At 57.5% G+C, this 25,766-nt stretch overlaps 11 protein-coding genes across 11 annotated transcripts; 6 read left to right on the plus strand and 5 right to left on the minus strand.

Annotated features, from left to right (window-relative positions):
* Positions 1-179: 179 nt before the first annotated feature.
* On the minus strand, positions 180-3,142 carry J7T54_004587 (uncharacterized protein; the record flags this gene model as incomplete). The annotated part of the gene is made up of 4 exons (XM_051503256.1): positions 180-648; positions 805-1,127; positions 1,174-1,190; positions 1,252-3,142. 4 exons carry the CDS (start codon positions 3,140-3,142, stop codon positions 180-182), a joined length of 2,700 nt encoding a protein of 899 aa, XP_051364897.1.
* A 1,202-nt stretch (positions 3,143-4,344) lies between these two features.
* On the minus strand, positions 4,345-5,886 carry J7T54_004588 (uncharacterized protein; the record flags this gene model as incomplete). Its single annotated transcript, XM_051503257.1, has 2 exons — positions 4,345-5,630; positions 5,697-5,886. 2 exons carry the CDS (start codon positions 5,884-5,886, stop codon positions 4,345-4,347), a joined length of 1,476 nt encoding a protein of 491 aa, XP_051364898.1.
* Positions 5,887-5,979: 93 nt separating this feature from the next.
* J7T54_004589 (uncharacterized protein) lies at positions 5,980-7,837 on the plus strand (the record flags this gene model as incomplete). Its single annotated transcript, XM_051503258.1, has 7 exons — positions 5,980-6,001; positions 6,203-6,541; positions 6,592-6,663; positions 6,738-6,760; positions 6,816-6,834; positions 6,895-7,017; positions 7,326-7,837. The coding sequence occupies 7 exons, from the start codon at positions 5,980-5,982 to the stop codon at positions 7,835-7,837; spliced, it is 1,110 nt and encodes a 369-aa protein (XP_051364899.1).
* Positions 7,838-7,985: 148 nt separating this feature from the next.
* Positions 7,986-9,166, minus strand: J7T54_004590 (ER-derived vesicles protein-like protein; the record flags this gene model as incomplete). Its single annotated transcript, XM_051503259.1, has 2 exons — positions 7,986-9,031; positions 9,085-9,166. 2 exons carry the CDS (start codon positions 9,164-9,166, stop codon positions 7,986-7,988), a joined length of 1,128 nt encoding a protein of 375 aa, XP_051364900.1.
* Positions 9,167-10,440: 1,274 nt separating this feature from the next.
* On the plus strand, positions 10,441-11,799 carry J7T54_004591 (Mannan endo-1; the record flags this gene model as incomplete). Its single annotated transcript, XM_051503260.1, has 1 exon — positions 10,441-11,799. One exon carries the CDS (start codon positions 10,441-10,443, stop codon positions 11,797-11,799), a length of 1,359 nt encoding a protein of 452 aa, XP_051364901.1.
* A 205-nt stretch (positions 11,800-12,004) lies between these two features.
* Positions 12,005-12,379, minus strand: J7T54_004592 (Thioredoxin-like protein; the record flags this gene model as incomplete). The annotated part of the gene is made up of 1 exon (XM_051503261.1): positions 12,005-12,379. The coding sequence occupies one exon, from the start codon at positions 12,377-12,379 to the stop codon at positions 12,005-12,007; it is 375 nt and encodes a 124-aa protein (XP_051364902.1).
* A 2,212-nt stretch (positions 12,380-14,591) lies between these two features.
* On the plus strand, positions 14,592-15,005 carry J7T54_004593 (Protein of unknown function (DUF3602); the record flags this gene model as incomplete). The annotated part of the gene is made up of 1 exon (XM_051503262.1): positions 14,592-15,005. The coding sequence occupies one exon, from the start codon at positions 14,592-14,594 to the stop codon at positions 15,003-15,005; it is 414 nt and encodes a 137-aa protein (XP_051364903.1).
* Positions 15,006-15,364: 359 nt separating this feature from the next.
* On the minus strand, positions 15,365-16,615 carry J7T54_004594 (centractin; the record flags this gene model as incomplete). The annotated part of the gene is made up of 3 exons (XM_051503264.1): positions 15,365-15,427; positions 15,484-16,254; positions 16,307-16,615. 3 exons carry the CDS (start codon positions 16,613-16,615, stop codon positions 15,365-15,367), a joined length of 1,143 nt encoding a protein of 380 aa, XP_051364904.1.
* Positions 16,616-17,199: 584 nt separating this feature from the next.
* J7T54_004595 (Cell division cycle-related protein-like protein) lies at positions 17,200-19,301 on the plus strand (the record flags this gene model as incomplete). Its single annotated transcript, XM_051503265.1, has 2 exons — positions 17,200-17,247; positions 17,295-19,301. The coding sequence occupies 2 exons, from the start codon at positions 17,200-17,202 to the stop codon at positions 19,299-19,301; spliced, it is 2,055 nt and encodes a 684-aa protein (XP_051364905.1).
* Positions 19,302-19,616: 315 nt separating this feature from the next.
* Positions 19,617-20,927, plus strand: J7T54_004596 (Sulfide:quinone oxidoreductase-like protein; the record flags this gene model as incomplete). The annotated part of the gene is made up of 1 exon (XM_051503266.1): positions 19,617-20,927. The coding sequence occupies one exon, from the start codon at positions 19,617-19,619 to the stop codon at positions 20,925-20,927; it is 1,311 nt and encodes a 436-aa protein (XP_051364906.1).
* Positions 20,928-23,739: 2,812 nt separating this feature from the next.
* On the plus strand, positions 23,740-24,672 carry J7T54_004597 (uncharacterized protein; the record flags this gene model as incomplete). The annotated part of the gene is made up of 1 exon (XM_051503267.1): positions 23,740-24,672. The coding sequence occupies one exon, from the start codon at positions 23,740-23,742 to the stop codon at positions 24,670-24,672; it is 933 nt and encodes a 310-aa protein (XP_051364907.1).
* Between the last annotated feature and the right edge of the window lie 1,094 nt (positions 24,673-25,766).

The raw sequence follows: 25,766 nt of genomic DNA on the forward strand, positions 1-25,766 counted from the left end.
GTACAATCAATTCATTGACAAGGTTCAGCATCAGCACTAATAACACCTCGGCAAAATATCCGAGTCACAGTTCGCCTACTCAAATGTCAAATCTCGTAATTCGTAAACACATTATACTACTCCCTATGTAAATAGTCCCCCCCAACAACCCAAGAACGTGACTCGTTACAATTCGTTAATCATCTCTTCCTGTGTCGTCCGCGATTATCGCGTCCTCCTCCGTCTCCCGAAAGCGATGCCAAAGCCCCCTCGGGCCCAGGCAGCAACCCACTCTCCAGGACATCGCCCAAGACGCCCATCCAGCCTCGCTTTCCATCCAACGCATCCGTGAAACTCCGCACCATCCGCTCCACCACCACAGGGTCAGTGCCACCAACCTGCCACGACCCTCGAACGTCCCAGTCCCCCGGCCGCTGCGGTCTTCGCTCGAATTCGCCGCTCCGTGTCGTCAGTGGCGCCTGGGGGATGGTCTGGCTCCGCGTCGAGATGGGCTGCCCATCCCTGTGGAAGCGATCGGGTAGTTCTTCTATTGACTTTGAAGAGTCGCTTTCGTCCTCCGCATTATCAATGACCAGGGGAAGGGCATCCTTGGCGGCAGTTTGCTCGTGCTCTTCATGCTCCTTCTTGTGTCTCTCCATCGTCATGGAGCTTCGCGGTGATAGCGGGATGAATGACACAGACTTGGATCGCTCTCGCCCTCGACGTTCATTTACACCATCTGCCGAGAAGTTAGCACTGCTTTCAGCTGGCTGACCGCCACGCACCCTCCGCAGTGTCTCGTGAGCGTTGGATCTCATCACTCACATGGTCTGGGGGGTAGTTACTCCCAGGAGGACCGGGTGGTGGCCCCGGGGCTGGCGGACCTGGCGGCATGAATCCCGCCGCAGGATGAGGGCCTCCTGCTGGGGGCGGTCCCGGAGCGGGAGGGGGCGGATAGCCGGTATAGTCTTGGGGGATGTAGGTTGACGGCTCTGCCGCTGGATACGGTGGATATCCCGCTGGTCCACCCGCCGCGCCAGGAGTCTGTGGGTAGGGCGGGTAGTATGCTCCCCCTGACGTGACGGGCGGTGACCCTCCCCGAACAGGACGGTCGTCAAAAAAGCCATCCGGGTCGTCACGAGCTCGGCCTGACCCCATCAGTAATGGTTTTGAACACTGCATAGAGTTACTCACGTCTCCTTGAGTGATCCCTCGATGGTGGGGCAGATCTCGAGCGATCTCTTTCATTCAAGTCACGTTCCCTTCTCTCACGAGATCGTCTATCCCTTTGCTCTCTCTTCTCGGCGTCCTTGCGGTCCTTGTACTCTTTGATGCCGAAAGCAGCGGCTCCAGCTGATGCCATGTCTCTCAGTCGGCTCTTGCTTCTGTGTCTGTCCGATGACCCATCCGATGATACGGACCGGCGGCGACGCCTCCGCCTCCTCCGCCTTCTCTCCTCTGCTTCGCTCTCGTAGCCTCGCTCGGGTCCAAGGGGGTCGTTTCCGTATTCTACAAGCCCTAGTTGGGGATCAGTCCCAGTGTCGGAACGGCGAATGGATCTGCTAGCCTGTGATCTGCTGCGGCTGCGGCTGAGACGACTGTCAACAGACCGCCCCCGTCCGCGCACGTAGTCGCGGTCGTCGTCGCTGTACGCCCGCGATGATGAGCGCGATCTCTCTTTCTTGTCCTTGTGGTTCTTCCACATCTTTGTGGCCACGCCAGCCGCTGCCGCAGCGCCACCAATCTCGGCCGCGCGTCGGATCTTGGACTTGCTGCGGCTGCGCGACCTGCTCTTCGACTTGTCACGGAAGTGTTTGACGATTCCAGCGGTCGCCGCAGTGCCGAGGGCAGCTTTCGCGGCTGTGGACAGACTACGACCCCGGCTCCTGGAACTGCTCGAGCGGGACCGAGAATACATCCGGCCGCCCGCTGAACGACGACGGCCACGACTGCGTCCTCGAGAAGCCTCCTCTTTGTCCACCTTGTTAGACTGATAGTACTTGGCAGCACCAGCCGCGGCCAGGGCCACGGCGGCTATGCCGAGGCCCTTTTTGAGCCGAGAGTGGTCATCTGGAGAATCGTCGCGATCACGGTGGCGGTCCTCGTACGCACTGTGAGCCCGACGCAATGCTTCGGTCCCCAGTGCTCCCAGAGCGCTTCCCGCAATGACCTTGCGCCCGCGGTGGTCGGGCACGTCGCCATACTCATCGCGACGGCTGTTCATCAACGCAGTGATGCCAGCACCAGCCAAGGCACCGGCTGCCAGCGTGCGCTTGTGGTTCTCCGGACTTTCGCTGCGTTCGCGCCGGACCACCCGTCGCCGATGTACGTAGTAATCATCATCGCTACCGGAGTAATCATGGTCACGGCGATGACGATCGTATTTCGCCATGCCCCAATCACGGTCACGGTCCCGATCATGTGGCCCGACTTCGTATCGTGTATGGCGATAGTAATAGTCTTCTTCGGGCCTCTCTCGTCGCGCCAATTCTCGGTCGCGCTCCTTCTCCCTAACCACCATGACACCAGGGTTCGACTGGCGTGGGATGACAACAGGAGGTGGTGCAGGAGCCTCTTCGACATAGATCTTCTGCGGCTCCCGCGGCGGGGCACGGATAATGACGGGCGACGACGGTGGTGATGGACGGGTGTAGTACTCTGTTTCCTTGCGGTAATGGTCGATCTCATATCCATGGTCGTCATACCGGTCCTCGACTCGTCGCTCGACCCTCACACCATCGTCGCGTCGCGTGAAGGTTGTTCGCCTGTCGTCAAAATCGCTTCCCTTGCCCTCGTACACTGTGATCTTGCCTCGATCAGCCTCTTTCTGTGCCTCATAGTCCCGCTCCAGCACATCGCGGTCATAGAGCACGGTACTCCTGCGATCGTCGTACTGGGAGGCCATTCCGACGTGTGGCTCGAACGCGGATCTGGGCCGCTCGGGGCGACGTTCACGCTCTCGTTCGTATTCATGATTGTCGTCCCATCCACGAGTGTCTCTCGAGTAGCGTGAGCGTCCGTCGTCGACATCTGGATGCTCATAACGATCGTCACGACTGGGTTTGATCTTGTAGCGACGCACTGTCGTGGATTTGTATGGCTCGTCGTCAGATAAGCGATCATCGTACTCGCGGTACCGGCTCTCCCGGTAGACGTCGCCCATAGCTCCAGTCTCCGTGTCGCTAATCTAACTTGGGTGCGGATGAAAATGGACAAATCGCAAGTCGTTGTAGACACGAGTGGACAGTTGCTGGTGTTCGCTCCTGTGCGGTATGTCAAGCGCTTCAAGATACCGCTGTGAACAGAATGATGCAAAAAATGCGCAATACGTAAGGTAGGGATGATGTGCAGTAAGATGACTGGAGGCTGGGGTGGACAGAGGAGGGGAAGATGGAGGGGCCTTCCTTGTGCGATGCCGTCAGCCGCGAAGGGGGGTCGCAGCGAGTGTCAAGTCGACTGACTCTGGTCGCCTTTCGAGGTGCCTCGTGGATTGTGCGCTTTGTTCGGAATACTGCTGGGTATGGACTGAGAGCGAAAGGATGATCTGATCTGTGTGTCTTTCTGCCCAGTCTCTCTTTCGTCAGTCAGGCGTCGTCATACTCAAAACTTGGCACCACTACCCAAGAAATGCAGTTACGCAGCCCAGTAAGAGCTACCCTGCAGGAAGTATTCTTCGGTAGGTCGAGATCCACGTCCTTCGTACGTCCGCACACGTAGGTGATATGCAGCTAGCTCAACTTGTGGCTGATGCGAGTTTGCACATGTCCATCTCCATCCAATCGTTGGGGCACCGGCACAGCACCTTGTGACCAGGCTGTAAGGCAGCCGACTGTTGCATCACTGGTCACGGCATTAGGGCAGGTGATAGCGCTTTCATCAGCAATGAATTCTACATAACGTCGTCGACAGGCTACTTAATGAAAGGGGACTAAAGTCGCGGCAGACTCCGTCTCCCGCGTTCCAATTCGATTCTAACCGGAGTCTATTGTAGGTCCTCCGTAATTCTGGTGGCAGGTTCTTGGTGAGAGTCATGTCCTCGGTCGGGATGTCGTCATGGGGCCCATATCGACGCCTCTGTCCACAGTAGCCTGACTGTCCAGCGGGAAGGGCGGAGCTAAGGAGAATTCATGATGGGTCCAGCGCCCACTGATCGGGTTCACATGATCATACAACTTTAGTATGTACCTATGTAAGTTAGGATTCTTTAGAAATCAGATGTTGGCTTGATCTTAGATTCACATGGTGCTGTCCGGCACTCCAGGTCTTCATGAAAGAAAGTAAAAAATCATTCTTTGAGCTATTTGCTTCTTGTCGCAAGGCCTAGGTGCACTAACAAATCATCGCTGCTTGTATTCCAAACCCACATCAAGCTCGTTTCGTGATCTGCACGACCAAATCTTGCTGGATGAGAACGCCATGGAACTTGTTCACAATAGGCCGCTCCGTGTTCAGTGCAGCAAAGTCAAAACGTCTCAGCAGCTCGGGCACCATCTTGTTGAGCTCAATCGTAGCGACGGGACGCCCGAGGCAACCCCAGCGTCCCGAACCAAAGCAAAGGTCCACGGAGTTGTCCATCAAGCGATACTCCTCCTCCGTGGCGCGCACCCATCGATCAGGCCGGTAAAAGTCTGCGTCAGCGCCGAATACCTCCCTGTCCCGCAGAGCAGCATGGGCAGACCACGCGACGTTGGTGCCGGCAGGGATATGCACGCCGCAGACCGTCGCGTCCTCGTCCGAAATGCGAGGCATCACACCAGTGATGGGGGGCCAGATCCGGAAACCCTCCTTGATGCAGCCCTGCAGATACGGCAGCTTGCGGGCCTCGGCGTCCGTGATGGGCGTCGAGATGCGGCCCTCCGCAATGCCTTGGTCGATCTCGGCTTGCAGACGTCGATAGACGTCCAGGTTGGTCATGACATGGGTCATGATGGTGCGCAGCGCCGTGGCCGTCGTGTCTGATCCCGCAATGATCTGGACTAGGGACTCGGCTTCCGCCTCCCTCTGGTCCAGACCATGCCTCACAAACGACCCCAGCATGTCGGGCTTGTCCACCTTCTTCTCGCCGAAACGCTCGGCAACGACCCTCTTGGCAGTCGCCATGATGGGACCGAGGCCAAAAGCATCACGCTCGGTGGGCATCATGCTCTTGCCCAAGGGTCCCTGTAGGATATCCACGAGCCATGGGACGAGGGCGAACATCTGCATCATCGGTATGGTGTCCTCCGTTGTCTTGATGTAGCGGAAAAAGTCGGCATCATTGTCCATGAATCCAAACGCCTCACCAAAGGCGATTTTGGAGATAATGTCCAGGGTCATGTACTGCACCTTGCGTGAAAAGTCGACGCTGACCACTTGGTCTGGGGTAGAGAGGTACTTGTCCTCGAGAAGCTTGACAAAGCGTGCAATCCCCTCATCGATATGCTCGTGCAGACCGACGATATCCTTACCGCCGTAGCCAGGGGCGAGCTTTGCGCGCAGAGCCGTGTGTATGTCGGCATCACACATGGACAGCGTGCAGTCGTTGGGCGGGTCGAGGCGGAAGCCCTTGTACCATGGAGCACGGTCGAACTGCGAGCGGACGGCCCAGAGGCGTCGCACCTCGCGAGGATCGCCGCATACGACATGGTTGGGCGCGATGCGTGCCAGGGGTCCTTTCCAAACTCAGCATTGTGGGGGGAAACGACCAGGGAGAGGGAAGGAGAAGGTGTAATAATTACCGTGTCGCTTGCAGACTTCACCAAGGTCCTCAAACAAGGAACCCCGCCATGTCTTGTAGATCAGCCACAAATCAGTGAACCCGGCGATCTTGGGGCCGGGAATGTGCGCTAGACGCCGCCAGGCTCGAAAGCGCGAGAAGGCGACATAGGCGCCTAGAAGGCAAGCCAACGTGATCCAGGCGCCGCGCATGTCGAATGCAGATGAGAGCAGGCGAACGGACGGGGATGGCGTGAGTTCAGTGACCCGTTCTGGATGGAGTGTTGGTTGGGCTCGCACATTGATATGGTCCGACCTGTTGGCCTGTGTAACCAACTATCCTGGTTTCCTGCAAGGCAATACTCAGGTACTCGCCAATCACATGAAAGCAAACAAGTGACACGTCTGTCGAGTCCAATTCTCGAATCTCTTACCGTTGGGAACGCACGGGCCGACCTGGTCCGGGCGGGGAGATCGAGCAGCTCGAGTCGGCGCCAGCGGCTGGCTGACTGGAGCTGATAACCTCCAGTCGATAGCACTCAGGTCCTCGGCCACACGTGCGAGATCCTTGCTGGCGACACGCACCTCGTGCGTGAATGTTGCACTTCCTATGACAGCCTGTCCATCAATGTCCTCCCGATCACTATGGCGGGTCGCGAGAAAACGCCTGTCAGCAGGTTAGAGCAGTCGCCTTCTCACTCCCCTCTTGCGCCTTCGGGAGATCTGGCCCCGGAAGATGATATCGACACCGGTGAAGGGGGACGCCCGCCGGTGCGACCACAATTAGCTCATCCTGTGTACGTGTCGCTGATTCCCATAGGTCGCGGCATCATTGGGCAGCTCAGATACGGACTCGGCTCTGGGGGTGGTGAGTGTCATCCGTATCCTGAGGTGGCGTCCATGACCACTGACGGATAGAACAGAGCGATGATTCGAATTCGACATCATCACTGCGCTCCAGTATTTTTGAGATGGAGGAGGAAAATGGACGTTTGTACCATGCGTACAACCGAGGCAGTAAGGCACTCCTCGTGGTCTCAGACAACCACTTACACGCACAACAGGATACATCTTGCCCAGCGATGAGGTGTGTTTGTAGCCAGCCTTAACCCCCCGACTGCTATCTGACTAAACCCTTGTAGGGTGAGAGTGAACGCTTGGGTGAGTCCACCACGTTTCCGAGTCAGCCGCCGCACATTTCTGACCGACTGATTGACGCAGACGTTCAACACGAGCATTTCTTACAGACATTCTACAACCGCCTGTGCTTTGCGCTGGGCGCGCCAACGGCCAAGCGAGTGCTTGACGCAGGGACCGGCACCGGCATATGGGCAATAGATTTTGGTAAGTGTGATAAAAGTCCAAACCACTGTTGTCCCTGTATCTCACCAAGCCAGCCGAAGAATACCCCAACGCCGAAGTCTACGGTGTTGACATTGCCCCCATCCAACCTCCCTAGTAAGCTCCGGGTTCCCAAGTATAGCTGTTCCGCCCGTTAACCACCAGTGTGCCTCCGAATTGTCGTTTCGAAATCGACGACTTGGAACAAGAATGGACGTGGACGGAGCCATTCGACTACATCTTCAGCCGCATGATGAACGCCTCCTTCGCTGACTGGACTGCCTACACGAGGAATTGCTGGGAGTGAGTAGATTCGACATGTGCGGGCCGCGCCATGGCTAACCAGAAGAGCCACCTGAACCCGAATGGCTGGGTTGAGATGGTCGACAGTGTGTTCCCCCTGGGCTGCGACGACGGGTCACTGACCCCCGAGCACACTCTGTATGAATGGTCCCAACTACTCCTGCAGGCTTCCCGGAAATTCGGCCGGTCCTTGGCCGATGCGAAGGACCACAGGCAGCGGCTGCGCGACCGGGGCTTCATCAACGTCGTGGAAAAGAGCTTCAAGTGGCCGACCAATAAAGACTGGCCCAGCAGCAAGTATCTCAAGAACATTGGGAACTGGACGCATTTCAACATTGACCGCTCACTGGAAGGCTTGAGCATGGCCCTGCTCACGAGAGGGCACGGCTGGACCCAAGAGGAGGTGCTTGCCTATTTGCCAGCAGTGAGGAAGGACATGCGGGATCCGACGATCAAGGCCTACTGGCATGTGCTCGTGGTGTACGGGCAGAAGCCGGATCTCCCGGCAGACGACGAGTAGCGTTTGCTTCTTTGATGTTCTCGCATTTCATAGGGACAGGAGTGGGTGGGTGGACATGGGTTTGGCGTTACAGCGAATGGATGTGTATACTGAAATTATTTTGGATAATTAACGCCTACGCCTCCAAATGCTCTCGAAATGCAGTAAGCTACTCGTCGTAGCCATCCTTTGTGCCAATGAACCCGGTACCGCCCCCGCTGCGTCTTTTCCTCCCAATGACGTCCTTCACCCAGTCGCTCAGGGTGAAGCCCCAGTGACCAGCCACCAGGACACCGCTGACCACGTTGATGATTCTGATCAAGAACCGCAAGAAGCTGTCACGGTGTTCCCTGACGGCCAGCGTGATGGGCTCAATGTCGTATTTGAAGAAGATGCCGGGCACACTACGGTCCCTGACGGCCTTGCTCTGCTCCGTTACGGCGTACTGGTTCGTCGTAATCTTGTGGCTGCCGTGCGTGTACTCTGTCGGCACCAGACTCAGCATGTACTGGAACTTGTGGAAGTTGGTCTCGGCCGTGTTGACCGTCCTGTCGAGCGGGTTCACCAGGGACGGGTAGAATGGACCGTAGCTCAGTTCCGAGATGATGTGGCTGAAGTTGAAGCTGTTATGGTCGAGATGCGTCTGTTCGCCCATGTCCATATAGCCGTGCCCACGAGCCGTGATGTGGAAATCGCCCTGCACCTTGTTCAAGTCCAGGGAGCCGTACAGTCGGCAGCTGTCCGCGCGTCCCTTGACACGGGGCGTCTTGGCCCACTTGGCCTTCTTCTTGCCCAGGCGCACAATGTCGTGAACGTGCTCCTCGCCAAAACCGTCGTCGTGCACCAGGTTCTTCCACCCAGCGCCAGTGTTGACCCTGCCGTGCGCATCACGGCCGAGCTTGTGCACGCCCTCGCCGTCTACCCACTCGGCCCACCTCGTCCGGTCTTTCTGCAGCTTGTTGGCCGCGAGGATAAGATCGCCCGCCGCGTCCTGCACGTTGACATGAAGGTCGGCGCACTGCATCTTGACGACAATGTCGAGGTTGACCTGCATCTGGTGGCTAATGCCCTTTTCGACCGCAAAGTTGTGGCTTTCATAGCCGTTCCACCACCGCGAGGCCTCGGCCCAGACGAAGAGGATGGAGAAGACCATCATGGCGACGGTCCATTTCCCGCCGTCGGATGTGCGAGTGACATACTGAGGTTTGCTCTTGGCTGCTGGTGGTCAGCAGGTTTCCCTCCTCAAGCTGGCCCGGGCAGTCGCTTACGGAAGGCGTCAAAGGCGCTGACGATGCTCCCCTTGGCGCCAAACGCATCGTCGTCGAGACGCTTCTCGTTGTAACCGTCCATTTTTGATGGTGGGGTGGTTTTGGAGGCAGCACTCCAACTTGGAACCCCCGGTGTCTGCTGTGACTTGTCCTTACCGCATCACCCGTCGCGCTGAGGCAATGGAACTGTTGCTGGAAGACGTGCGTTGCGTCGGACGTCGAAAAGGATTCAGCCAGTCAGGAAAGCGTCTGGCTATTGATCTTTGGCCGCAATGCCTCGGGGCGCTGTCCTGAAACTGAAAGGACACCTTGATCATTGGGCCCCTGATTTCGCGACCGTGTCTGATTGGAGCGGCGGAAGGTGCCCCCATCTTTCACGGAACATTGTTCACCCGCTGCATCTGGACAAGAAGCTCTCGTGCTGCGGCTGGAACCACCGTGACTAACGAAGCGGCCCTTCACTTCGTATACGCGCAATGCTTGCGACAGCAGATGCTCTTAATGGGAGTCTTGTGGGCGATCCCAAGCTTCTCTCCACACTTTACCCGCACCGTACGGGGCGGTGTTGACAGCATCCGTTCATTTCTAGCCAAGAGGCAGTGCAGCTCGAAATGTGCGCGCCTCGCTCGTGTCGTCGAGCTCAATGCATGCCATCATTCCCAGGAGTTTGCTGCTTGCACGCTGCCCAACCGGACGCCTGGGTTTCGCCAAGCGCGGGCGTCTTGTCGATCGGCAGCCAACAGCCGGTCTTGGCAGCAGACGTCAACCAGGTCCTAGTCTAGTTTCCCTCTCCACGAAGCAGCATGCGTGGCTTTCGACGTAGACGTTTCTCTCCTCCAGAAAAGAATCGCACTCTGAGTATTGAAAGCCCCAAAGACCGCGCGCAGTCTGTTCGGTGGCATGGACAGGTCGATCGCTTCCCCAAGCGGGGCGGCCTCCCTTGATTCGAACTTTGCGTGACGCACCATTCGGCATCTGAGTTCCGTGGCGCCTCTAGCCAAACCAGCACCACAGCATTCCCGAGGGCGCCCTCGTAATGCGCCGGCCGACTATCCGGGGCATGATGCATGCGCTCGCAAAGGCGATACGTACCTTACTTACTATGTACTAGTCCAGGCCCGTTGTGTGCGAGGGCTGTCGAACCGGCTTAGCATTCCTGTTCGCCGTCTCGTGTTGACCTCGCACTTGCTGCATCTTTGCCTTTTGCAACAATTGAATTTTAGCAATTGCGCGTGCTGTCTTCACTTGGTGTCACGTCCAGAAATCACTCGCTTCTACACCACAGTCGGACATTGGCTCCCCCGATACTCCAACCAGGCATCTCGCCAACCCATCATCCGGGCGCATAGCGCAGCCATGAAGCTATCATCAGTTCTAGCTCTGGCGACAGCTGTTACCGCCCAGCAATTCTCCATCGCGAGCGACGACGACATCAAGAAGACGGCGGCCTCCGTCGCCTGGGACCTCCTTCAATACTATCATGGCAACGAAACGGGACAGACGCCGGGCATCCTGCCCGGACCGCCTGCTTCGGGGCTAGGTCCGTACTACTGGTGGGAGGCGGGTGCGATGTGGGGGACGCTTCTCGACTATTGGTTCCTCACCGGCGACGACGCTTACAACGACTTGATCATGGAAGGCATCCAGTTCCAGTCCGGGCCGCAGAAGAACTTTATGGACCCCAACTACACGCTGTCCATGGGAAATGACGATCAAGGTTTCTGGGGTATGACGGCCTTAACCGCGGCCGAGAACAACTTCACCAACCCGCCAGCCGACAAGCCGCAATGGGTCGCCCTGGCGCAGGGTGTCTTCAACGACATGGCGAGTCCCGAGCGCTGGCAGACGGATACCTGCGGCGGTGGTCTGCGCTGGCAGGTCCCCTTCTCCAACGTGGGCTACAACTACAAGAACTCCATCGCCAATGGCTGCTTCTTCAACATTGCCGCCCGGCTCGCTCGCTATACTCACAACGACACGTATGCCGACTGGGCGGAGAAGGTCTGGGACTGGGTCGAGGGCGTCGGGTATATGGGCAAGAACAACGACGCACTGTACGATGGCGCGCACGTCGAGGACAATTGCACCAAGATCAACGAGGAAGAGTACTCTTACAACAATGCCGTCTTCACCCTGGGCGCCGCGTACATGTACAATTACACAAACGGCTCGTCAAAGTGGGAGGGGCGGGTGAACAAGCTGGTCGACCACGGATTCGCTACGTTCTTCCCCAACGGCATTGCCTACGAGCCCCAGTGCGAGACCTCCAAGACGTGCACCACGGACATGAAATCCTTCAAGGGCTATCTGCACCGGTGGTACGCCACCTCGACGTCGGTGGCCCCCTTTCTGCGCGACAAGGTCCTGCCTGTGCTCAAGACGTCGGCAGAGGCATCCATCAAGGTCTGCACCGGTGGTGACAATGGGCGTCAGTGCGGCTTCAGTTGGGCGGCGGGTCAGTTTGATGGCATCATGGGCGTTGGGCCGCAGATGAACGCCCTTGGCGCGGTCTCATCACTGCTCATCACGGAGACCCATGGCACGGTGTCGAAATCGACCGGCGGCTCCAGCGAGGGCGACCCAACAGCTGGTGGTGACGAGTCCACCACCACAAAGATCACCACCGCTGACCGCGCTGGCGCAGGAATCCTGACATTCCTGGTTCTGGGTAGCACCGTGAGCTTGTTCGGGTGGATGTGTTTCGGAGACGCCTAAGGAAAAGTATTTGATGCTCAAGTAGTTGGTTTTGGTTTTGTTTTCGTTTTTTGGTTTATTGGTCTCTGCGCCGGCGTTGGGGTGGGTGAAACGGTCTATGGGAATGGAATAGGGTATCAGCTAGAGAGCCCTCGGCGGCCCAGGGCGGCGTAATAACGTCGAAATGGTGGTGTTTTTTTTTTCCTCCCTTTGACATGATTCTTCATCAAGCTTCCCCGGCCCTCTTCGCGGCCAGGGCGCTCACTTTCTCCACTGCCGCGCCCAGAGCCCTGGGGTCCGCACCCCTGATCATGGCCTGTCCATTCACAGCCACCTGCTTCCCCTCCTTGAAGAACATGAACGTCGGCATGGCGCTGATGCGGTACCGCTGCGCCGCCTCCTGGACAGCGTCGACATCGACCTTGGCGAGAGCAAAGTGCGCGTCGACGGCGTGCGTCTTGGCCAGGTTGGCAAAGACGGGGCTGATGGTCTTGCAGGGTCCGCACCAGGTCGCGGTGAAGTCGACGGCGACGTAGGTGTGACTGGCGAGCAGGGCGTCGAGCTCGCCGACAGAGTTGATAGTGTGGACTTTGTCGGACATGTTAGTGGTAGCTGTCGCAATTCGATGTGGTTTGTGAGTGAATACCAAGGTGAAGCGGGGACATGAATGACTCTTATTATGGCAGTGAAGTGGTGGGGTTCCAGAGGTTTCTGGCATGTGCAGTTGTAATAACAGTGCTGCCATCGTCGAATGCTTACCCTACGCAGGCTTACTGCATATGTAAGCACATCAATGATAGGGGGGATGGCTGCATCTATATAGGAGCCTACGCATATGCAGAGATTACTATTTATCATTTTGGGGTAGTATTCTCCCCATCTCAGGCACGTCATATATCTTGTGTGGGCAATGTTAGCAGAATACCTGGTTCAGCACGGCTCAACTGACCAGAAGCGCTCACGCTCCGATCTCATCAGCACAGGCTTCAAGACCATCGTTACAAAGCGATGATCGTTTTTTCATATTCCCTTCGGAATGACTTTTCTTGTGAGATTCCCACAGTACCCGACTGGTGAAATCTCGCTGGCTAACGCTGTGCTGTGTTGGGACTCTTGAGTGTCTAGTACGTCTTAGTCTCGAGACACCGTACAGAAATTCTCGGATGAGAACGCCGCCCTCCATAATCCGGCTCTCGTCATGACAATGCTTTCATTCGCTTGGAATCCAGCCTCAGGAAGCTTCGCAGATCAAGACCTAAATCTGACCAACGAGCAACGGGTGCACAAGCTGTCGGCTACTTCCATAGCTACTAGCTACTCACACGGATAAAAGCATTCACAGTAGCCTTTCCGAGATCTCATCTGCTTGTGGCGTCTACGTACGACTCGCTGTTCCTTCGTGTTATTACCTAATGGGCCCTGGCAGCCCCTGGCCTTGTCGCATGGCAGCGCCCGCAACGAGGTCTATTCTCACCCAGGAGGCCATGGCCACCAGTCGTCGATACACTTTCCCGCCTATCTCTGCGCGCTATATGCGAGATCGGATCTGACAGGTAGATCCGGGGGGGGGGGACGGGTTCGGATGTCTTTGAGTGACCCTTACGTTTCCGTGCCTGCGACCATCTGAGATGTTCAAATATGAAGCCATGCTCTGGTCCTGAAGATGACGATGACACTCGCCAACAACTCCACGTCAACACTTCTTGAGCCATGTCAAGCTATCTTCTCTGGTCTGTTGTTGACGGGCCTCCTCAATACACATTGTCAAGAAGCGTACTTTGGGAGGACTGGCGTGGACAGGGCGTGCTGGCCTCCCTGACAATCCGGACCTGAGAGACCCACTTCCCCAGACTTCAAATCGGAGCCGCCCGAGACTCAAGAATTTTTTGCGCTGCGGGCCCACCAATAACTGTGCTGCGTGCAGCTTCGCGAAGCGCCTCGCATCGGCATTGCAATTTTGTTGACCGGATCCGTGCGCGTGAGAAGGCACACTCAGCCAGGCCACGCGGTCACCTGGCATGCGAGTCGCCAACGCAGTCACGTCCGACCAAGCTCCATCTCGAGCTGAAGAAGTGCAGACCGCAACACTCGTCATCGGCCCCTGGCGCCTGAAGTGAAGCGCCTGACCGTCACGCGCACCATCCATGCCGGCCATGATGCAATTCCGGCCCCATCTGGGCCCAATTCCCATTACCCCCAGAAAACCGCTGGTTGGCCGGGCAAAATTTGCCGACTCCTCAGCGTCCTCACGCTTTGCAGTTAACCGCTAGACCGACCCTCTGCTCCAAATGCGGAGCCATGTTTCCATGGGATAAAATTTACGTTTTCAAACTCCCCTTTTCCAGGGGGATGAGGTCTTGTGACGTTTCTACACAGTCTCGCTTGACCAGGCCTCACTGTTTCTGCTAGCGCTTGTGTGCACCATGCTCACAGTGTCTGTCTTGAATGGATACCTTGATTTGCACTTGCGGGGAAGGCTCGATCCCTTGTGCAGACGATCCAGCACACGCCCCGAGCGAGGATCTCACGATGTAATGGACAGAAGAGCTTTTTTTTTTTTTTTGAGTGTCGGCTGACCTGTTGACTCGGGCCTACCCGTAATTGCACTAGCTATCAAGCTTCATCGCATCATCGTGCCTGATGCTATATAATCCAAGCTTCTCGTTGCCCTGCCTCGGTGCTCGTTGTGTTCTCACATCTTGCTCCTCATCTCACTCTCCTGAAGCTGTCCACCAGAAGCCACGCACCAGCTCTACAACCACCGCAACACCTCAACAACACAGCACATCTGTCCGTGCCTAACCACCGTCACAATGCCTTCCTACATCCTCACCGAACCCGCCCCGAGCACAACTTCCTACATTCGCTCGGGCCGCGGCGGCGCTGGCAACACCTTTCGCGCGTCCCCCCAGCCCACCAGCACCACCATCACCACCTCACCAGCACCCGCGTCGTCCTCTCCACGTCGCTTCTTCTCCGGCGTGGGCGGCGCTGGCAACGTCCACAAGGCGTCTGAGCGCCCCAGTGCCTCGGCCACCCTCGACGACGAGCTCCGCCGCCGCACGGCGCGCGAGGAGAACTTCATGGGCCACTGCGGCATCGGCGGTGCTGGCAACGTCTACAGGCGAAAGGGCAGCGACGCCTCTAGCCAAGTCTCCGACGCCAGCTCCGTCAGCAGCGCCGGCAGCAGGGCCAAGCTCTGGGCCAAGGTGACTGGCAAGCAATAGCTTTTGCTCTGTTTGCAAAAAAAACGACACAAAAAAACAGGAAGAGAAGGGCTATGGCATGAGCGATTGATTTGGCGTTCACACTTGGGTACCTCAGAGCGAACGGGATCCTGGAAAAAAAGGGCATTGATTTTCCGGTGTTTCTCTGGTGAACTTTCATTATACCCCCCCACAAGAAAGGCGAAGGAAGGACTGGGCTTTTGTTTGTATGAATGAATAATGACACATGTCAAGATGACAACACACTGAATCGCTTCGTCCCTTTATGGTTACAACTTGGGTATCTTGACTCTACTGACAATGGATGCTGCGATACGCCCCTGCTCCCTCAGTGTGCATATTACAAATAACAACAGATCTTATATAAATTTCGCATGGATGCAGTCGGGGTCCTCGTGCCAGTCGTCAATTGTCACCCACATCTGGATACATTAGTGTCGAGAAGAAAAGGAGGGGGACATTGCGACCACAAACATACCTTCTTGAACGTGCTCAGCTGCGCCAGGATACTCCCGCCGATCCATGTGGTAAACTTTCGCTCGGGCGGCGCGAAGATCTTGAGCCGCATGTCCTTGGGCGCCAGCTTCTGGACCTCGGAGAGCAGTCGGTCCGGGAATCCCTTGATCATCGTGCTGCCGCCCGACAGCACAATGTTGCTGTACAGCGACTTGCGCAGGTCCAGATCCGCGCGGCTAATCGAGTCCACCACGATCTGGTGAAGGCCTGGGTACTCGAGGCCGATGATCTCCGGGTCGAAGAGGATCTCCGGTGCGCGGAAGCGCTCCGCCCCGACCTTGAGCTTGTTGCCATCTGGTAATTTGTACTCGCCCATCTTGCTCTCGCTGTGTTTGGGGCCGAACCACTCGCGCTCCTCCTTGCGAGGATCGTGCGCCACGTAGGACAGCTGCTCCTTGATGAGACGCACAATCTCCTTCTCGGCACTCGTGTGGAAGACGTGGCCGCTCTTGCGCAGCAGCATCTGCAGATATTCGGTCACGTCTCGCCCCGCCACGTCGACACGGCGGATGCTGTTCTGGACGGAAAAGCCTTCGTAGACGGGCACCGCGTGCGACACGCCGTCGCCCGAGTCGAGCACGATGCCCGTCGTCCGTCCACTGGCGTATAGTGATAGGATGGCCTGCATGGCTGTGTGGAGGGTCGGTACGTTGAAGGTCTCAAAGAGGATCTGGGCGGCCGTGTCGCGATTGCTTCGGGGGTTCAGAGGGGGCTCGGTCAACAGTACAGGGTGCTGCGCCAGTCAGTACATGTCCCTTTTCCCGGGCGAGGCCGCTGCTGCTCACATCTTCACTCATGGTCTTGAGTGCGTCGCTATAGACGTATTCCCAGATCCGCTCCATATCGTCCCAATCCGTCACAATACCATGGGCCAGCGGGTACTTGATCTTGAGAAGGCCCCTCATTTCGTTCTCTGCATGCTTCCCAATGAACACGTCGCCTTCCAGCGCACCGGCGAGCACGCGCAAATGCTTCGGCCGCCCTACGAACGCAGGGAAGTAGGTGTCGGGCATCTCACCTCCCGCGAAACCTGCGCGAATGGTGCCCGAGCCATTGTCCAGCACGACGGCTGCTTGAAGATGAGAGTCACCCATATCGTCGTATCATGTGCTTTGGAAAAGGGGGGCAGAAGGAGGATGTAGTAGCCCGCCTCAACGTCCCACGACGCCTTCTTGAGGCCCTCGAGGGACAATGAATCGCAGCACAGGCCACCGACTCGACAATGGTGTGCTCGTGGTAAGGTACAACGCAAGGGGCGAGCGTGTAAAAGTCGGGGCGCAGTGTTATGGTGTTTGCGTAGGTCGTCGGGACGGAATTGAGTCAGTAGACGCACTGTTCGTTGCTGTTGATTGGCAGCTCGTCCTTTTTTATTGACTTTCACCTGAGGACGCTCTCCCGCCAGACGCGTTGGCGTTCCGTCAGTACGGGGGTCGAGTCGAGTCAGGAGGCGCCATCACGTGTGGCGGACGAGTCGTACCTGGAGGAGGGCGCACCAGCCACTGCATCAGCCACCGCCCACCCACCCACGCTCCGGAGGCTCAACACTTAAAGTGCTTCGCGTGATGCGCGTCGCCCACTGAGTTTCGCGTCACGAACGTGCCAGATACCGAGCTGCCAGCACTGCGCAATATTCACACGTTATCCGATCAATCAATTGCTGCCCCAGCAAATCGCCATCATGGTCAAGACTGGGGGCCCAGGCATTTACAGTGCCACGTATAGTGGTGTACGTCGTCGTCCTCACTCCTGCAGCTTGCCCGTCTAACTCAGCAGATTCCCGTTTACGAGTTTCAATTCGGCCTGGACCTCAAGGAACATGTCATGCGCCGGCGCCATGACGATTGGATCAATGCGACGCACGTTCTCAAGGCAGCCGGCTTTGACAAACCCGCACGTACCCGCATCCTTGAGCGCGACGTCCAGAAGGATGTGCACGAGAAAATCCAGGGCGGCTACGGCAAATATCAAGGCACATGGATCCCACTCGAGTCCGCCGAATCCCTCGCGCAGCGACATAGCGTCTACGACCAGCTCCGTCCCATATTCGAGTACCGACCCGGCAATGAGAGCCCGCCACCTGCGCCGCGACACGCCAGCAAACCGAAGGTGCCAAAGGCCAAACCGCCCGTGCCCCGATGGAACAGCAAGGCGTCAAGTTCTCACCCGAAAAACACACAAGTCCTAGCTGCGACAGACAATGCGGGCCCTATTGTGGAGGACTATGACAATGGCGCTGACACGTTCATGGGGGACGATACACCAGACAACCTGACCACAGCCTCGGCGTCGTACATGGCCGAAGACGACCGGTTCGACATGCCGCATATCTCGACTGGGCATCGCAAGCGCAAGAGAGAGGAGCAGATTCAAGACATGACGGAACAGCAGCATTCGCTCTATGGCGATGAGTTGCTAGATTACTTTCTGCTGGCGCACAATGAGCATCCAGCCGTCAAGCCGGATCCGCCCCCGAACTTTCAGCCCGATTGGCCGATCGACGAGGAGAACCATACCGCGCTGCATTGGGCGTCTGCCATGGGCGACGTGGATGTGATCAAACAGCTCAAACGGTTCAACGCCAATGTGTCGGCGAGGAATATCCGGGGGGAGACTCCCTTTATGCGCTCACTCAACTTTACAAACTGCTTTGAGAAGCAGACGTTTCCCCAAGTGCTGCAGGAACTATTCGAGACGGTCGATGCGAAAGATAATGAGGGGTGTACGGTGATACACCATGCCGCGATCATGAAGAATGGGCGCATGTACAGCCACTCGTGTTCGAGATACTACCTTGATAACATCCTCAATAAGCTTGGCGAGGTCATGGATCCGGGCGACTTCCAGCATTTCCTCGACGCACAGAATCAAGAGGGCAATACGGCGCTCCACCTGGCCGCGCAGCGAAATGCCCGAAAGTGCATAAGAGCACTGCTAGGACGCAATGCATCAACCGACATGCCCAACAATGAGGGCGTGAGAGCAGAAGATCTCATCAAGGAGCTCAACGCCAGCAAGCGAGACAGGGGCCCGCAACGGTCATCCTCACCATTCGCGCCGGACTCGCATCGACACGCGTCGTTTAGGGATGCCTTTGCCGAGAAGGCGAAGAGACCGGTCGTCGCCTTTTCGTCGGCAGCGGCCAACACCGTCCAGTCACATATCTCGCCGCTGATACTCGAGAAATTCCAGGACCTGGCTAAGAGCTACGAGGAGGAGTTTCAGCAGAAAGATGTCGCCGAAGTGGAAGCAAAGCGTATCCTGCACAACTCTCAGGCCGAGCTTTCAACCACGCGGCAGCAGATTGCCGAGCTGGAGAGCCAGCTGGAGGCGGACGACGCAGCCAACAAGATTATGAGCGACGCCAACCTGGCTAAGCACCAGGCGCTGGAACTGATCACCTACCACAACCAGCTCCGCATACGCGACACCGTCGACGCGGAGCTAAGCAAGGTCAACGGCGACGCGTCGACACAAAAGGAGACGAGCGAGGAGAAGCTGTTGCTGGCGCAGCAGCTGTCACAACTACTGGGGGAGAGGCGGCAGGTCGAGTCGGAGTACGTCGACGCACTCAGCATGGTCGGCACGGGCGACAAGATTGAGCGGTACAGACGACTGCTCAAGACGTGCCTCGATCCCATGGACGGGGAGAACCTGGATCTCAACCTTGACAGTCTCATTGAGATGATGGAGGAGCAGCGGGAGGTGCCCGACCTGGATGGGCTACCCGCGCTGGATGGCGTGCCCATGGATGGTGGTGACGCCATGGACGTGAGGGCATAGAGGGTTCTTTGTCTTTAGTGGCATGATTGTTGACAAGCGCATCGATACAAACTATTTCTTGGATTGATTAATGAAACGATGTTTGTTCAGTCCATGATGTCGTTCTCCCGTCAACGCAAACTGTAACGGGTAAAAACTGGGTTCCCGCCGGGACGGGTGCCGGCCGGCTTTGAAATATTGCTAGAAATCACGCAATCCGCCCGGCAAAAGGGCCACGGCGACGTCTCACCACACTCACCTTATGTTCACTGTTGTTTTTCCACTGTCCCGCCCTCACTCTTTAACAGCAGTTCTTGTTTCACTGTCCACTGCAGCATGTTTCCCACACGTCTCGCCAGCGTGGCTGCGCGTCGCTCCTTTGCCACCGTCGCGCCAGCGTCGTCGTCGTCCGCGCACAAGGTGGTCGTCGTCGGTGCTGGCACGGCAGGTCTCAGCATCGCCCACCAGCTGCTAGGCACGGGCCGCTTCAAGGACCAGGACATTGCCGTCGTCGACCCCGCCGAGTGGCATCACTACCAGCCCGGCTGGACGCTCGTCGGGGGCGGGCTCAAGACCAAGGAAGAGCTCCGGCGGCGGATGACGGACCTGGTCGACCCCAAGTTCAAGTTTTACAACACGTCGGTGGGGAGCTTCAAGCCGGAGGACAATGCCGTCCGTCTGGGCAGCGGCCAGTCCCTCCAGTATGAGCATCTGCTCGTGGCGCCCGGTGTCAAGGTGGACTTTGGCAGCGTGAGTGGGCTGCCAGAGGCCCTGGCCGACGCGGCGACGCCTGTCTCGTCCATCTACGGCTACGAGTCCGTCGACAAGCTGTGGAGGGACATTTCCAAGACGAGCAAGGGCCGCGCCATCTTCACGCAGCCAGCCGGCGCGATCAAGTGCGCGGGCGCGCCGCAAAAGGTCATGTGGCTCGCGCTAGACCACTGGCGCCAGGCAGGCCTGTACAAGACCGACGGCCCGTCCGACGTGGACATTACCTTTGCGTCCGGGCTGGGCGGCATGTTCGCCGTGCCCAAGTACGCGGCCAAGCTGGAGCAGCTGCGCAAGGAGCGCGGCGTCGAGGGCCTTTTCTTCCACGACCTCGTCTCGATCAACGGCGACAAGGCCGTGTTTGCGCGACCGGACGGGCAGGACAAGGTGGAGAGGCCGTTTGACCTCCTGCACGTCGTGCCCAAGATGGGCCCCCACGCCTTTGTCAAGGACAGCCCGATTGCCAACGAGGCGGGCTATGTGGACGTCCACGACAACTCGGCGCAGCACAAAAAGTACGCAAACATTTGGTCGTCGGGCGACGCCTCGTCGCTGCCGACCTCGAAGACGGCGGCGGCCGTGACGGCGCAGGCGCCCGTCATCGTCAACAACATCCTGAACACCATGGACGGCAAGCCTGTGGAGAACGGGTACGACGGGTACACGTCCTGCCCGCTGCTGACGGAGTACGGCAAGGTGCTGCTGGCCGAGTTCAAGTATGGCGGTGTGCCCAAGGAGACGTTTGGCGACGTCTTTGGCATTGACCAGGCGGAGCCTAGGCGGTCCTTCTACCACCTCAAAAAAGACTTTTTCCCGTGGGTGTACTACAACAACATGGTCAAGGGGACATGGGGCGGTCCCAAGGGGTGGCTGAACTAAGTGGAGGAGCGACTGGAGCCAAGCAGGCTAGTCGAGGCCATGTACCACTACAAACAGGGCTGAAATGGACCAAGTTACGTCTTCTGCATGATCCTTTGAGGATGACTGGACCCGAATCGCTACAAGATCCGAGCGTTCCATATCTGAGCCCGACCTCGTGCTGTCAGCACAGCCAGCCCCACGATTGCCAGCCCCGTCGGGCTTCATGATGCAGAATGGCGTCTGACAAGACTAATAGCTCCTGTCATCCATGCATGGAAGGAGAGTCAGGTGAAGTCAAGATGTGGATAGGTCAGCCCTGTGACCGTCCCGCCTTGACACCCATGGCCATAGGTCGTAAGCCTGCCCGCGATCGGACCCAGATCCATGAGCCCTGGCCATATATGCCGCTTACGGACTTGAACATGTCCCGCGGCGCCCGCTGTCCATTGTGAAGATGGTGAGAGCCAATACGTAGTAGATTTACGTACTCCGTAGGTGAGGTGCTGTGGCCAGCGGGTGAGGGGACTGCAGGCGGGAGGCCTGCAGGGTCAAGGGTGCGCCCGCTGGCATGTTCCAGACAGGGGTTAGGTGCCTGCATACTTGTAGGGCTGAGATACGGCCTCCTCTACACGGTGGGATTCAATTCCCAGCCTCGTCGACACGAGCTTGCCGGCAGATTGCGGCGCTTTTCGACGCGTGCTACAGGATGATGCTGCGACTCCTGTGCTTGCACTCCGTGTCTCTCTCTGTGCAGAATGAGGCTGGGCGCAGCATGGCCATCTTGTCGCGTCATCGGTAGAGGCTCAGCTGTGGGTCAGACGTTCTGTGATAGGAAATAGCCGAGGGGGAAAGGGCTTTTCGACGAGTCGGATCCGTCACACGAGCACCGCAGTCGTCGTCGTTGTCGTCGTTGTCGCCGTCGTCAGGTGGCAAGAGTCTAACTTGGTGAGGTGCTACGTAGAAGCGAGTCCGTGTCCGAGGGACGCAAAAACAAACAAGAAAAAAAAATCGGAAAGCTGTTCACGGTTCGGGAGTTGCAGGAAGCCATGGACCGCAGACTTGAAAAATTGCCAGCAATGGCGGTGCCTGGAAGTGGAAGAAGGTGGTGAGAAGCCAGCTGACAACCCGCTTTTCCCTAGTCTAAGAACTCCTAGTGAAGGCTGCGACAGGTCGAGGAACAACCTGCAGGCTGCAGCATGCTGCACTCTGGCCAAGATCTTAGTATATGCGAGGCGGGCACCATCGACCTAGAGTTTTGTCGAGGAGGATTCAACAAGTGTCGCGGTGGCGTTGGTCGTCGTTGGTGTAATTGCGCACATGCTGGCAAGCTGAGCGCTGCAGTGGTAGACGCAGGCCGCGCTGTCGTGACAGGATGCACCTGATAGCTTACAGTGGACAATGAGAGGTCATCGAAGACACGCATAGGCGCATCGCGAGTCCGCATCCGTAGTTGGCCCACCATTGCCTGCATGGTGCATCGAGGTTTTGTCTGTGGGGTATTGGCGAATTCTTGGTCTCGTTTTTTCCACTGCAGTGTTCACAAGAACTGTAGGTGACTGGTAGACGGATGGCGACAATAGGTGAGTGAGGTGAAGCTGCCTGCTCCCGCGCTGGTGTGTACCACTGTACGGAGTACCTGGCCAGCTCTACGTACTTACACGCATGTAGCCTCTGGTCCCATCTGAGCCTGCGACTGGACTGGCGTCGAAATCTTCCAGGCTTCCATCGCCGTTCTTTCTGTCGATCCGCTGGCGCCATCTCTGCCAGCGTCGATAGTTGCTTCACTAGCACCATGACTCTTGCGCGCGCCCAATGGCCTTTCACGCTGCCCAAACTAGTTGACGTTTTAGGCTCGTGGCCATGTGCCAGCGGCAGGGGTCTGCTGGACGGCGCTCTCAGCTCTGTAATTAGCGACACAAGGCCCAGTCCTGCACTGGAGCCTGGAGGCTGGCAGCCGCGTTTCGCAAGACAGGCTGCGACGCTGCATGCCAGAGACTGGATTCTACTAATTCGCTCTCATGTAATAATAATAATAATAATAATAATACCAATAATAGTACTCACTCCCTACGTACAATCAAGATTAAACACCAGCTGGAGCAAGACTGGGCCGCCGCTAGCGCGCATCCGAATCAATGGCAGCGCCACACGCCACGCCAGGCCGCACGGAACGGGCGTGCCCACTGACGTCGCGGCCGCGAGGCCTGAGCTGAAAACCTGCCCCCGTGCAAAAGCCCGTAGCTGAATCCGGTCATGCGAGGGGCGACTCATCAATTTCGCGGCGCCATCGATCAATGCATCCTCAGCTACCATCAACGAAACGGCCCATCATGGTGCATGCAAATTCGAACCCGTGATGGTGTCGCCAGGAGAGGATAGTTTTCTCGTTGCTCTAGCCAGTCCCTATTTGAGCAGGCCATGTGCGACGACGTACTTGAGCTCATTAAACCACGGCTCCTTCGACTTCCATCGCATCAAATCATTGCCGGACTCCCACACCCAGGTCCCTGTCCTCACCTAATCATTCCTCACTTCACCCGAGCGCGCCTCTCGAATAAAAAAACAGTCAGCCCTCCCGTTATTGAGCATCATCAGTTAGCCCAGCCTCGCCTTCTCCTTGCGGAAAGGATCCCCAAGCTGAGGTGGACATCAAAGACAGGTCAAGGGCCGCATCACCGACAAGTACCGGTACCAACCAGACAGACCGTCGTAATTATCGCGGCTGAGCCCTCCCTGGCCCGGCTAGAGGGAACGAGCATCCATTTGATCCCACCGTTTCACCGAGTCCCACAGTTGCTGCTCGCTCTCTCGCTCGCTCGACGCTGACACCATGCCACCCGTCGCGACTACCAACCGCCTCGGCGCCGACTACTTGAGAGACCAGCCACCCACCACCCCCTTTTGGTCTGCCGCCCCCGGTGGTCTCTCCATCTTCGTCGCCGTCGTCGTCCTGCGACTCTGCATCCGCCGATTCCAGAGAAAGAGGAAGAGCAGGACGCCGTCCAGACCCCAGGCGCCCTCCCTCGTTGCTGCTGCTGCGGCTGCTGCTCCCAGGCACTTGCAGCACACCTGCCCTCACCAGCAGCTTCATGCTCCGCTGTCCGGGACCATGAACGAAAAAGAGTCTGATGACCAGCTGCCGCCCGTCCCCGGCACTCCGCGGCGCAACACCGGAGGACCAGGCGCCGGAGACGGCATGCTCCGACAACTCATCGCTCGGCCGCCTCCCGCTCCGCCCTTGACGCCCCCGGAGCTGAGCTCCACAGTCTTCGCGTTCGAGAACCGGCCTCACAGTCCCAGTCGGGACAGCCTCATCCACCAACCCAATCCAGACTACATCTCGCTGTCTGCCTCGGGCCCGGCATGTTCCCCCGACGCCACCGCAGCGTCGGCCCAGCCAAAAAGGCTGTCCTACTCAAGGACCATCCCCATCGGTGTCCCCATCACCCGGCAGTCGTCTGCGTCAGAGTCGGACACCTACTTCTCCCCAAGCTCCTATCCACCCTCCAGCCCGCTCCTGCCCCCGGCGCCTCCCACCGGCATGACAGCGCGCCTGGACACCGACGAGCCTAGCCCGGCACGAACGCGCGACATTGAGCTGCGCGGCGAGATTGTGGGCATCCTCGACGGTCAGGGCGTCGGCTGGACACGGCACACGCGTGTGTACGGCGGAGGACCATGCATGGCCTGCGCCGCGGCCGGCAGGGCCCACGGTGACGGCGGCTTCTACGGTCCCAATGTGATGCCCGAGGAGATGCGCTAGGCGGGGAGCGGGAGAAAGGCGAGGTGGGAGAAGACGGTTTGCCCGCGAGGGCCTTATGACGATTCACGACAATTTTTCCAAGACCATGATCGATTTTATTAAACGCTGTCGACGTTGACTTGCCAGCTGGCGAACGATTGACAGCTACATAGTTCTTCGATGTATATCTGCATATTCTTACTTTGTTTGTTTCTTTTGTGAACCCTCTTATTAGCCGTGATACTGTGTCACCATAGATGCACGTACAACCCACGGACCCCCAATGTAAAAGGCCAGACTTGGTGCAGTCTGTTCCGAGTGACGTGCATCTGCCGGTCTTGCGATGGATGGCGTTTACCCTCCCCGCTAGGCTGCTGACGGTCCTCACCACACATGCAGGTTATAGCTGGTTCTCACGAGGTGCACCACGGAGCGGGGCTCCAAGAAGCTGCGTGACGTGTTCAGCCAGACTTATGGGCCTGGAGGGTATCTACATGTCAGTATTTATGCATGAGGTCTGGTGGCAGGACTGGAGGCTTTGTACTGGTACATGTAGCAGCTGTGCTGTTGGGTGATCGTGATAGGGGTCCTTGTGCAAGGCTGAGGAAAACTAGACATGAAGAACTGGCGTGCTGGTTTCGTGGAACTGAGCGAGGGGCCTTTACTGGCCACCATGGAACACTTGCCAACGGTGGCGTTTGCTTGCCTTGCCCGTTTGGAGTTTACTGCTTGTGACTATATATTTCAAGGCAGTATGGACACATGCCAGATTCACCCACCAGGGAAGCAGAGGATGTTGTGCGAACATATACGGATATGAAACGTGGGTATGAGAACGACAGTACGCAGGAAGGTTGGAGACACTTGCTTTCTATTGTCCGATGGAAATAAGTCTAGTTCTTGTCATTTCCAAACGAAGTCACGGATAGTTGTAGAGGAGAGGCAGCCAAGAACCAGAGGGTACGCAAGCACTGGGAGTGGTAGGAAAGGAAGCCTGTGCCTGCACTCCTTGGCGACAACACAAGAGAGCCATACTGGCATCCGGTTTGCACCCTGTCCTTGACGGTCAACGCTCTTTCATGCTCACTGAAGTTTATGACAACTTACACTAACAA

This window comes from Emericellopsis cladophorae, assembly GCF_022114955.1.
Source record: "Emericellopsis cladophorae strain MUM 19.33 chromosome Unknown NODE_5_length_938552_cov_118_678949, whole genome shotgun sequence".
Taxonomy (NCBI): Eukaryota; Fungi; Ascomycota; class Sordariomycetes; order Hypocreales; family Bionectriaceae; genus Emericellopsis; species Emericellopsis cladophorae.